Genomic DNA, 12,762 nt, shown 5'->3' on the forward strand with positions numbered 1-12,762 from the left:
TACAACCTGGCTCTCCTGGAGGCGGAGCCCAGAGAAACTCTTGCCCAAGCCCCCACAGAAACACATGTGAGTATGTCCTTGGAGAATCATTTGTAATAGGGTTTGGGAACACCTAGAAATTTATTAATAGGAAAGCAGATAAAGAAAATGTTATATGAAATGATGAGTACTATTCAGCAGGTAAAAGAAATGCTCTGGTCATGTTTACTCACATCAACTTGGAGCCATCTCAAAGTCTCATCATCTTGAGTGGACAAGAGTGAGAAGAGTAGCTAAAGACTACTTCAGCATATGTTTTAAAAATACACACAAAATAATACGAATACTGGGTCAGGATGCAAATAGGAATAGGATTGGCAGTACACAGAATCACAGCAACGATAAGAGGAGAAAAACAAGGCTGGGGATGGGACAAAGGGGAGAAAAAAAAAGTAAAATAAAAGTGAGCCCTGCATATGCTAATAAAAAAGGGTGTGCCTTGAACCAAGGAGTAGGCTAACTCATTCTCAGCACATGAAGTTTCAGCTAACAGAAAACCAAACCAAACCAAACCAAAACAAAACACCAGTTAATATTTAAAATATTAACCTGATGCATGTGGAAAGAGCATGTGAGTGAGTGGCTATGAATAACCAGAAGGCTAACTTGTGTCCAAGGAGGGGCAGAGAGAGCTGTCACTTAGGGGTCTAGGCAGAATGGGGCCAGAAAGTGGCCTTGGGCTACTTCAGGGGACATCAGGTGTCCCCAAACCTTCAGTCCTCTGTGATTCTCTCCAACATCTGATCTCCTTCTGGGGTCACCCTGTTATGGCCTTGAGTCGCTTAATGGCAGACATTCACCTCCTGTCAGCACTGCTGGCTGCTCTCAGGGAGCCTGGTGGGTCACAGAGATTGTCACCATGGGGTGCTTTCAACCTGTGGATAGTCTCAAGCTCCTCCAGTTAAGTCGGGGTATCCTGGGAACAAATAATCCTGCAGCTCCTCCCTTTTTTGTATGCCTTCAATACTAAAAGCTATTTCTCAAACAACATGTTGTATGATAGAGACTAGAACTGTCCAGATTACTTTGGTTGGGCTGTGGAGGGGCAGAGGAGAGTGGTTCTGGCCAAGAGCTCTGATATTGCCTGAAGCCCCACTCTTAGGAATGAAGGGGAGGAGGAAAGATGATGTGTTATTGCTACCTCCTGAGCCCATCCTCCTTCTCTCTCTTCCTCTTGCCCAACCTCCTTTGTTTTTACAAACATATATTCAGTGATAGTATGCACCAGGCACTGTGCTAGGCACCATATAATATGAATCTGACATTGTTGCCTGCCCTCAAGAAGATTCAAGTCTAGTGGGGAAGCAAGCAGTGCGTCAGGTCAAGCATGGTAGAGTTCTGTGGGAGGTAAGGATGCTTTGAGACCACAGAGGAGGACAGCTACATCAGATGAGAGGGTATCAGGGATGGCTTATTAGAGGCAGTGCTCCTGTCTGAAAGGAGAAATGGAGTTAACGAGAAGGGGAAGATTGGGGAAAAGGTATTCCTGCTGGAGGGAAGAGCATATGCAATGGCTGGGAGGCATGAAACAGCAGGAAGCAGGGGGAAGCTGTCAGTAGTTCCTCATATTTGGACTTGGGACTCAGGAAGGGTCTTGGGTGATAGGACTTAACTCATGTCTCATCTCTTCCCCAAAGCCTGCCGAACTGCCTCAGCCCCATCATGTCCCCTCCTCTATAATCTCACAATTAAAAAATTGCATGTTTCCATATTATTATCATTATTATTTTCGTGTGAGGGCTTTATTTCCCAGTCTTGACTCAGAGAGGGCTCCATGAGCCCTGTGCTTCTCCCACCCAGTGCCTTGCATGTAGATTTTGCTCCACCGTGGGGATGACTCATGACCCACTTCTGAGTGGGTGTGCTTTTCGGTGAGGAGGCAGACTGAGGCAGTGGGTAGTAGCATCAAATCCCACCCTCGTGCAACTGGATTTTCATCTGAGAGGCTTCTGCAAGGGTGTGCCTGAGCAGGGCTGACCTCACAGTGCCCAGGCGAAATTCTTCTGTGGTGGTGTGGTAGATAGTCTCTAACACGGTGCCCAGTGAACCCCATCTCCTGGTTTTCAGGGCCTTGTGTAGTGTCCCACATTGTATCAGGTTGATCTGTATGATCAACAGAAGACAACTGAAGTGACTGTACATGATTTTAAGCCTAGCTCAACCAAGACATGACGACCTCTGCATCCCTTTCTGTCTTGGGCTGCTCACTCTGGACAAGGCCTGTGCTATGTCATAAAGACACACAAGCAGCCCTATCCCAGGTCGGTGCAGTGAGTAACTGAGGTCTCCTGCCAACAGCCCTGAGAGGAGACATCTTAGAGGCAGATCCCACAGCCCCAGCCAAGCCTTCAGATGAGAGCGGCCCCATGTGACATATTGATCACAAGCTCCTGAGAGACCTTGAGCCAGAACCACCCAGCTAAGCTGCTTCCAGGTTCCTGACTCTCGGATACTGTCAGAGATGATAAACATTTATTGTTTAAGGGTAATTTGTTACCTAGCGATAGATAACTAACACAGTGCAGTTGGCGACTCTGAGTGGCTTTTCCTGCTTGTGTTTGGGGAAGCTTCCGGACTAGGGTTTTGCCTCCTCTGATAGGCAGAAGTGTTAGGGCTCCCCAAAGGCCTCATCCACTCACTCTAATTCCTTCCCTCACTCCCCCCCCCCCCCAGGTACTTCCCTTGAAGGGACCAATAGCTCAACGGCAGATGCGCAGAAACCTCATCTGGACTTTCCTTATCTGACTAACGTAGAGCTTTCGGAGAGCCAGCTGCCACCCCCGCTCCCCCCACCCCCAGGGAGGCCTCAGTCAGGGAGGCACTGCTGTGCGGCACAGGGACATTCCCGAAGAAATCGAGTAAGCCAGCCTCATCAGAACCTTTCATCCTTTGAAGCTCTAACCCCCTCCCCCCTTTTGTTAAATTGGTATATACACCCTCATCTCTGGTTTTGCAGTGAGTTGCCGTTACTCGGTGCCCCTGCACTCAGTGTGTGCACACACGTCGCCTTCTGTCCTATTAATCAGCTCCCTACCCTCACCCCTCACACTTATGTTTGTAGAGGAAAAGGTTTTCCTCCCAACGCTTGCAAAGAAATCCCCAGGGGCTGTCAGATGGGAAGTTCTGAAGCCCTCTGCACCAAGTTTTTGGTCTAGTCAAAGGAACGCAGTTTTAAGAGCAACCACCACTGTGGGGGGGATGCCCCGGGGATTCACAGCCCCTTCAGCCTGGTGCAGATGGCCAGGGGTCCGCACAAACACAACCGCAGGGGCAACGTCTGACTTACAGAAGCTGGTGTCTCCTGGCCTGTAGCAGCTTTCTTTTGGGTTTGGGCTTATTTAACGAACACTGAGTACTTGCCATGTGCCAGACTCTGTTTTAAGTACTTTACAAATATGAAGTCATTTAATCCTCTTAATGACCCTATAAGGTAAATGCTCTTGTTGTCGTCATTTTACAGATACGGATCCTAAGGCCCAGAGCCGGTGAGCAATTTGCCCAAGGACACACGGTGAGTGAGTGGCAGAGTAGGGAGTCCCACTCTGGTGGTGCTCGGCCCGAAGATCAGAATTGACCCGATGTCGATTCAGTGAGCGTTCTGGGCCTCTGGGGCACTGCTGCTTGGCCAGAGCTCCTGGGGCTGGACAGGGCGATGTATCTGAGTTCTGGCTATGGGCAATCCAGAGGCGCACATCAAAGCAGACTGCTGTGTCCTGGATAAGCCAGGCCCAGTCTTACCAGGGAAAACCGTGGGGCTGCTCTCTGTACTCAACCCTGCAGCTCTGCCTGAGCACTGCCTTGGCAGGAGAGCCTCTCCTCCGATCACGCTCCTTCCTGCCTCCACACTTTAGCTCCACCGGGTACCTGGGGGGAGGTCTCCACACTTGCCCATCTGCCTAGACCAGGGGTTCTCAACCAAGGGCAATTTTGCCTCCCAGGGGACATGCGGGGAAGTCTAGAGACATTTTTGATTGTCACAACTAGAAGGCTGCTACTGGCACCTAGTGAGTAGAGGCCTGAGATGCTGCTTTACATTGTAAAAGCACAGGCTGACACCTCACAACAGGGGGTTACCTGGACTGAAATGTCAACAGTGCAGAGGTTGAGAAACTGACGTGGGCCCGTCTCACAGCCTCCTGAAGGCGAAGACACCCCCCCGCCCCCCGCTGCCCCTGCAGACAGACGTACAATGATCCGATTCCTGTTAAGTCCTCGTGGGGCTTCGTGCGTCCTCGCTTCACCTCTTAGGGGCCACAACAGAACATGAAAGATACAGTTTGCATGGCAGCTACAAGCTCTTGAAAATAAAACAAGGATTTTGAGGTACTGACAAATGTAGCTGACATTATTTTGTACCAGGTTCTCTGCTAGGCATTTTATATATTTTGTCCTTTGTAATTCTCATAAGCCAGCCTTAGAGGCGATTATCATCCCTATTTCACAGATTGGGAAACTGAGGCTTGACAAGGTTAAGTAACTTGCCCAAGGTCAAACAGCTCATAAGTGACAGGGCCAGGTTTGTAGGCTGCCCAGTCAGTCTGACTCTAGCACTGATCTCCATACTGAGGCCAAGTAAAGATGAGGTAAGTTTCCAAGGACAGCCCACCTGATGCCTTGCTAGGGACAGAGGGATTGGCCCCACTGACTCCACAGTACAGCTGCAGCCAAGACTCTCTGGAGCGGGGCAGAGAGCAGCTGGACCTGCCGTGGTTTTTAAAGAGGAAAGAACAAGACTAGAGAGAAGGGAGAGGCGGGTTGGTTTTTGTACAGGGACAGTTAAGACAGGACCAGCAGGAAAGAGACGGGTAAGGAACGAGGCCCGGGGAGCTTTTTATTATTTATTATAACAAGGGAAAGAATGGGAGGGTTGTTTCTAAGCTATAAATACCCTCCTTTGATCCCTGTGCATATCAGAGATAAATGAGTCACTCAGGCCTCAGAAATTAATGACGGTCCTAATTATTACCTCAAATGACCTCCTGGTATTAGTAATTCTGATCACTCCCTGCAAAGCAGCTGTGTCAGAGTTTGACCAGGTTTGGGGAGGAGGCAGGACTGGTGTGGGTGCGTTTCTGCCGCGACAGGCTCCGTTTGCAGAGATGAAATCGGCCTCAGCTTTTAAGGCCAGAGGACAGTTAGAGCCAGAAACTCGGGGCGGGGGTGGGGCGCTGTCCTCCCTGTGTTTGCCTTCAGGGCCCTGGCGAATCCCGAGTCCGCTGAGCGGGGACAGTCTGGAGGTGTTTGAAGAGCGGCAGGCCCGGCTCAAAGCAAGAGGGCGGTGCCTGCAAAGCTGCCTTCCACCTTCCGCAGGGCCCCTTCCCTTCCCGATTCCCGGAAGAGCTTTGAAGTTTCCTCGGTGTGCGAGCTTTCAGAGCCCCAATCCTGCCGCACTGGAATTAGCCCGCGGCCCTGCCCCGTCCCTGGGGATTGAGTCCCCAACTGCAAAAATCTCAGAAAAATACTGCAAGCTCCACCCACCATCCCCAGGCCACTGGCTCCTTTGTCCTTAGGCTAAAATAACAAAGGAGACCTCAGAACCCTCACCAGGGGACGTTCTCTCCGCGTTTATAGTTTCTCCGGAGACATTCCGGTGATGACCTGTGGGACCGGATCCGAGGGCAGGAGCTTCCAAGATCTGTTGAGGGGAGGGGGAAGGAAGGGAGCGGTTGGTGGGGAGAACGCGGTAAGGGGAAGAGTGCGTGAACAAGACTGTCCCTGAAGGCCTTCCAAGGCGCAGGCCAGGTCCAGGGCAGTGATAGAAGGATCCAGAGTGCCTTTCCCGTCATGGCCAATGAACCAAGCACTGAGCTTCCCGTAGCCAAATATCAAACTCAAGGATCCTTGCTGCTTTCAGCTTCGCACAAGGTCCTCTGCTGTCCTATTGCTCAAGGCCACCAAACAGTCTCATGAAGTCAGGATTGAAGAAGAAGGTTGGGGGGGGGGGGAGAGGAAGAGGGAGAGGAGGGAGGGAAGAAGAAAGACCTAAGAGAGACAGTTGGACAGAGATAGAAGAGAGAGGAGAGCTGGGAATCCCAAAAGGGCCAGATTTGCTTTTCAGAGCAGAGAGTCTGAGCAATGGTGTCATCTTGTGGCTGTCAGGAGGAATTACAACCAGGACGCGTGCACGCGCTGTCTTCCTCCCTCCCTCTCCCTCCCTTTCCCTCCCTCTCATCTTTTCCTTCTTCTCCTCGCCAACCCCCCTTTTCCTTCTCTCCCTCTCCCTCTATGTGTGTGTCTCTCTGTCTTTCTCCCTTCTCCCCCCATCTCTTTCTCCCACCTGCCCCTCCTCTTCATATTCCAGAGTAAGACTTCTGTATACAAGTGTCTAGAATGGTAGTCCAAAAGCGGTAGCCACTAGCCACATACAGCAATTTATACCCAAATGTAGATTAACTAAGTGACATCAGATTTAAAATTTAAAATTCAGTTCCTCAGTCACACTAGCCACGAATGTTCACTAGCCCCATGTGACAGGGGGTTCCTGTATTGGACAGCACAAAAACAGAATATTTCCACTGTTGTAGAAAGTTCTGTTGAACAATACTGTTATATAAAGTCCAGAGTTGTCATTTGATAGAGAGTTGTAAAAATTCAGAGGAAATGTTGTTTAGAGTCCGCTTTCTACCTTCAGAGTAGCCACTGGTTAAAGGTTTACAGAGCAGTTTTCCTGAGACTCTTTCCTCCCACTCTTGGGGCGGCAGTGTTGCATTTTAGAAAGAAGAGTTGACTGGGTGTCAGATAGACCTGAGCGTGAGCCCCAGCTCTGCCATGTAAACCTCTCTGGACCTCAGTTTGCTCATCAGTCAAATAATTCCTTTAGACTTTTCCAGTTCTAACCAGGCTGTTCTCTGCCAGGGTTTGAAGAGAGCTACTGTCAAACCAGGAGGGAGGTGGGCAAGAAGCAAGCCCCTGGGCTGGGCCCACCTGTGGTGTCTGCATCTGTGGGGCCACCAGCCGTGGATCTTGGCCCTCTCCCCACCCCAGCTTATCACCAAGCACTCCAAACTCTGCTCCTCTCTGCATACCTCTCAGGTGAGCCCTATCTGCCCAGTGAAAGACTGACTGTTTGGTGTTTACCTCAACCCTAACTTTAAGACTCATTCACTCATTCAACAAATATTTATTGCACTCTTATTATGTGCTAGGCACTGTCCTAAGACTTGGGGACCTGGCTATAAATACAAATGTCTCCATTCTGCACCTCACGTTTTAACTGGGGAGGCAGATATTAAGCCCTTAAATATATCATGTAGTGGGGAGTAGTGATTAAGTGTGAAAAATGGAAATCAGGCAGGGGGATTGTAAGGCTATTTCTGATAAGGTCATTGATCAGGCAAACTTGTAGAAGCAGTGACATTTGTGCAGAGGCCTGAATGAAGGGAGGGAGTAGGCCTGTGGATATCCGAGGGGAAAAGGAATTGCAGCTGTAAAGGATGCAAAGGCCTGAAGCGGCTGTGTAGGTCTTCTCACCAGTAAGCAGCTCGAGCAGATGACACACGTATGGTAATCTAGGGCTCCAGGGCCTAGGATCTCTGAATAGATCCGGCGTTTATCCTTGCTCTAGCTAGCCCTATCTTTAGCATCCATATCTTTGAAGAATTCCACTGGCAGGGGCACCTGGGGGGCTCAGTCAGTTAGGCAACCGACTCTTGATTTTGGCTCAGGTCATGATCACAGGATGTTGGGGGTCCTGACTTGGGGCGGGCTCTGCGCTCAGTGTGGAGTCCGCTTGGGATTCCCTCTCCCTCTCCCTCTGACCCTCCCTCCCGGCACTCGTGCTTGTGCACATGTGTGCACACTGTCTCTCTAAGATAATAAATCAATCTTAAAAAAAAAAAGAAAGAACAGGAAATCCACCTGCCCAAGGCCCACAGAGCATGTGGGAGGCCATGCTCTAGGTCTGGACTCAGGACCTTCTGGCTCCCGTCCTTCTGAATACAGAAGCTGATTTTCGATGTGAGGAATCCAACACGTTTCACCTTCTGGGCCAGTGTTTTCTTCCTCCAAATTGTGGGGCTCCCTTTTGTGGCTGATGGTGATCCCACAACTCTGCCTTTGCTTGTATCAAACAGCCTAGATCTCCAACTGAACATCTGCACTAAGACATCAAGGTTGGAAATTTAAGAAGAGCGGTTCTTTCAGAGAGAAGGCCCCAGCCTTAGACATGCGGTGACCGGCCAGTCCCTGTTCCAGGCTAGCCGGCTCTGCCTCTTGCTCTTTTAACGAACAGAGCACAGTTTGCAAGTGTGTTCTGCTCATTTTCCAGGTTGACAAACAAAGCACGGTTTGCAGGTATGCTTACAAAATGTCACCTGGAACATTTTCCTCTGTTTCCGAAGGCTTACATTCTCTCTAGGCCGCCAGCCAGTTGCTTACAAGTGAAACTGCTCCAAACGAGATCGCTCCTGGGGCCCGTTTGGGTTTGCGTTTCCAGCCCATGAGTCAACAAGAATGAGTCAAACGTCTCCTGTGTGGCCTCTGGGTTACTGGACTCAGAAGGTCAGAAATGTCTGCGGCAAGAAGGCTGAGGACTTGATATCTCGTCTCCGTGTTCCCATTCACAATGCCCATTTTCTATCTCCAGAAGCCGAGTGAGGCAGCCTGGTGCATGGGCCTGGGTCTTTGCCCAGAGAGCGTGTTGTCGTCTTGGGGGCCTGATTCAAATAACCTCTACTAAAAACAAAAACAAAACAAACAAATACAAACAAAAAAATCCCCATTTGAATGTTAGGAAACATCTTCACAATGAATTTAGTCTTTTAGTTTTTGTGGTTTCAGCAGCCACCTTATTTGTTCTTGACAGTTGATGGTTTCAGAGGGTTCTATCCAAAAGGAAGTCCTCTGGTGAGAAAGTGTAACTTGGTCCTTGAAACACTGTGTAGGAAGCTGTCTGACTGCAGCTTCAAGCTCTTGCCCCTGGCTCTTCAAGGTCAGTGTCTCTTGCTCAGGTAAGTTTGTCAGGTGACTCTGCTCAGGTAATACTGTCTTGTTGGAGGGCTCCCTGGGGACACCTGCGTCGGCCTGGGCTTGAAACTCTGTGGGAAGGTGCCTCTTCTACCCGAGCCCGTAGCACACCTTTGTGAGGGAGGGGAAGTCGGTCACCACTGCCTTGAAGCTAATCCAGCCTGTGCCTCCATCAGAAGCCACGACAGACTCACCTAAAGTAAAATCATTGGCAACGAGGGCCAAGAATGACTTAGCTGTCCTCTCCCGGCCGCAAGAAACAGGCCTGCCACGGCCACCTCTCCAGTGAGAGTTACAATGGCATTTGCCTCTGTGTGGTTCTCAGTCTCCGGAAGATGCGACTGGGGGCGGGAGGAGGACTGGCAGTTTTGGCAAGGGCTCAGAGCGAGGATACCTGGCTGCTGCTGGTGGGAAGGTGAATCCTTGCGACCTTTCAGGAGGCTAGGAGGCAGTATGTATCATGCCCAGGTCAGTCCCAGCTTATTGTTAGTTATTAGTTACTGTTAATTTTTAAGATTGACCTCTTTTCATTCTAAAAAACATCCCACTTGGCAGGACAAGTGATATGACTGGTACCCAGTCTTTGGGGTACCTTTAGAAAATGGATCCTAAAAATGTGTATAAAGACGTAGCTTTGGGGATGTTTACCACAGGCTATTAAGCATAAAGAAAAGTTAGCGATAAATTATGTGTCTTACAACAGAGAATTAACTAAGTTAAATAAATTATAGCACATCCACAGAGTAGAATCCTAGATAGCCATTAAAAAAATGGAATGTAGCAAAATATTAGATAGCATGGAAATATATGTGTATTATTAAGGAAAATTACTAAACACCATAGTATTATCCAAATCTAGTTTACAAAGGAAAAAAAAAACCCACGCATTGAACAAAGGACTGGATGAATATCCACTAAACTGTTGGTTATCTCTGGGCAGTGGGATTTGAAGTGGTTTTATATATTCTCCTTTATACTTTTCCTTATATCTGAATTTCCTACAGTGAACATATATATTGTAGGCAGAATAATGACCTTCCAAAGATGTCCGCGTCCTCATCCTCAGAGTCTGGGAATATGTAAGGTTACACGACAAAAGGGAATTAAGTTGAAATTGATGTTGCTAATCAGCTGACCTGGAGAAAGGGAGATTATCCTAGATAATCCAGGTGGACCCAACGTAATCACCCCAGTCTTTAAATGTGGAGGGGGCAGGGCAGGCACAGAGCAATGGTGCCCTGCGAGAAAGACTCCACCAGCCGCTGCGGGTGCAAGAGGGCCAGGAGCCCAGAAATGCTGGTGACTCCTAGAAGCTGGAAAAGGTAAGAAAATGGGTTCTCTCCTAAAGCCTCCAAAAAAGGAATGGGGCCTTCCTGACACCTTCATTTTAGCCCAGTGAGAGCCACTTTGGGCTTCGGACCTACAGAACTAGAAGATGATGAATTTGGATGGTTTTAACCCACTGAGGTTGTGGTTGTTACAGCAGCAGTAGGAAATGAAGATAATGAATTTCTTTTTAAATAATAATTAAAAAAGAGATGGTGATAATAAAAGTCACTTAAAAAGAAAGGATTAGAGGGGTACCTGGGTCACTCAGTCAGTTGGGCGTCTGCCTTTGGTTTGGGTCATGATCCCAGGGTCCTGGGATCAAGCCCCACATTGGGCTCCCTGCTTCTTGGGACACCTGCTTCTCCCCCTGCTTGTGTGCTTCCCTTGCTTATACTCTGTCTCTTTCTGGGTCAAATAAATAAATAAAATCTTTAAAAAAAAAAGAAAGGATTAGAAATTCCTTGTAATTTAACCTAACAGCCGTGCTAGGAGGAAGCCTAGCATAGTCTTTTCCTACCAAAAAAATCTGTATGAGGAGCTCCTAGCTGGTTGCTGTTTTGTTCTTAGTAGAAAATAATAATCCGAGGGATAAGTAAATGAGCCGACCCACCAGCAGCCTGGGAATTGTCCTATAGCAGTGCGTAATTAATTGCATAAAATGGGACAAGAACATCAGTACTATGGGTCCAGAAGAGGGAGAACCAGGGAGCTGCTGCTTTTGAGAATTCTGGGACTGGGAAAGAAATTGAGCTTGAACGGAAACCCTTTCCAAGTACGTGGACACTGCCAGGTTGTTCTGCTGGTTTGTGCTAATAAATGGAAGAGGGTGATGGCTTTTCCAACCCCACCCGGGGGCAGGGAGCTGAGCATGTTTGCAGTCTGGCCCATTCTGAACTGTTCGTTGGGACAACCTGCTCAGGCTGGAGAGTTGCAGTGGACCCTCTCCTAAATAAAATCCTTGCCTGTTTGCTTTGAAGGAGCTCTTAGGGAAACCCCAGACTCTTAGCAAAGGCTTCAGAGAATAAGGTATCTGAGAATGGAAACACCATATTTTTTCTCTGCTAGAGGGTCCCAAACCGTCCCCTGTTTGGTTTAATCTGTTGGAAAGACTGCCTTTCTGTAGCAGATGGGGCACTCTGGAAGGAGGTGCTGAGCTGGGGTTTGGTGAGCAGGGCGTTCATTAGGGATAAACACCTGTGAAGGTCAGGGAGTGGAAGCAGGATTGGGCATGGAGGGTGGTGATGCTGAGATGCAGGCCTGACAAAGCTGAGCCCATGGGCGTATGTGGCCCATTAGAGTGGCTGGTGGGGGGATGCAGTGGCCAGCATTTCGACACCCTGCCCGTGACCAATTGTTTTGGTGAGGCAGCTCTCGGCCAGCCCCAATCAGCTGGAGGCTGTGTGCTGACGGCAGCAAGTCCTTCTTTGAGGGGCAGTCAGGCTGGCATGTCTCCGTGTCAACCACACCAACCCCCTAGTGGACCTTGTTCTGCTTATTGGCCAGAACCCAGAGTCTTGCTGACCTGGTGGGTGCAAGAGGGACTTGGCTAATTTTGCATAGCTCCTGAAAGCAGAGGTGACACAACTGGGGAAATATGCCAAGGAGGCTGAAATTCAGCTCCAAACAAAGGATTTGATAAGAGAGCATGACTATTTACAATGGGACAGAACCCTCCAGAGGTCCTGAGCCTCTAGAATAATCAGAGCTTGGGAATTTGTGACAGGATGGAGCAGGAATTTCTACATTGAGCCAGAAAGTGGACAGGTTGCTTCTAAGGCTGCTTTTGTCTCTGGGGGTGTGTGGTTAATGGGCTGCCTCAGGGGAGCTGCTCTTGGCCATCTGTGGCTCTGTCTACTGGTGTCACCTCTGGAGCTGACATCCATCTTTGTGTCACATCTGCTTCCGGAAGTTTGCCACAGACCAGGTCACCCTTAATCCCAGAGGGGGCCCAAATCCAGCTAAGAGAATTCCTACAGGCTGGCCTCTTCGGATTACCCCCCTCCCGTTCCCCCTCCTCTGGTCCCACTTGTTTGGCTTCCAGTCTAAGTTCCTCCTTCCCATTTTGGCCCTTTTAGATTTGCTGACCCTGGCATGTCCCGCCTTGCTCCAGGACCTGGCTCGGCTACCTGGCTCTCAGCCCATGCCCTGTGGCGCTGGACACTCTATTTCCTCTCCCGGTCAAGTACCCAAGACCTCATTTACGTACCCATCCCTGTCCCGGAGGCAAGATCAGTCAGTAACAAGTGCTGAACATCCGCAGTCCCCTTGGTGAATGGGACTTCCTTTTATTCGCTCAAGCCATACCTGCCACAGATTCTAGAAAGGGCTGCCTTTTCCTAGTATTTCAGAATTTGATGAACAAGCCATGTTCATATTCATGCTGCTCATTGTTTCATATGTGTGTTTAAAAACCTTCGTATGGCATCTGTG

General features: G+C 49.2%; 1 protein-coding gene across 1 annotated transcript in view; it reads left to right on the forward strand.

Moving 5' to 3' along the window:
- The first annotated feature begins 695 nt into the window (after positions 1-695).
- LOC123785973 (uncharacterized) overlaps positions 696-12,762 on the forward strand; it is a 176,709-nt gene continuing 164,642 nt past the window's right edge. The window contains exons 1-4 of the mRNA XM_087863907.1: positions 696-876; positions 2,713-2,897; positions 3,500-3,550; positions 6,895-7,071. Coding sequence (XP_087720033.1) covers positions 696-876; positions 2,713-2,897; positions 3,500-3,550; positions 6,895-7,071 — 594 coding nt within the window. The remainder of the gene's footprint in view (positions 877-2,712; positions 2,898-3,499; positions 3,551-6,894; positions 7,072-12,762) is intronic.

Source organism: Ursus americanus, chromosome 7 (genome assembly GCF_024610735.1).
Source record: "Ursus americanus isolate L20-20 chromosome 7, mUrsAme1.1.p, whole genome shotgun sequence".
Classification (NCBI taxonomy): Eukaryota; Metazoa; Chordata; class Mammalia; order Carnivora; family Ursidae; genus Ursus; species Ursus americanus.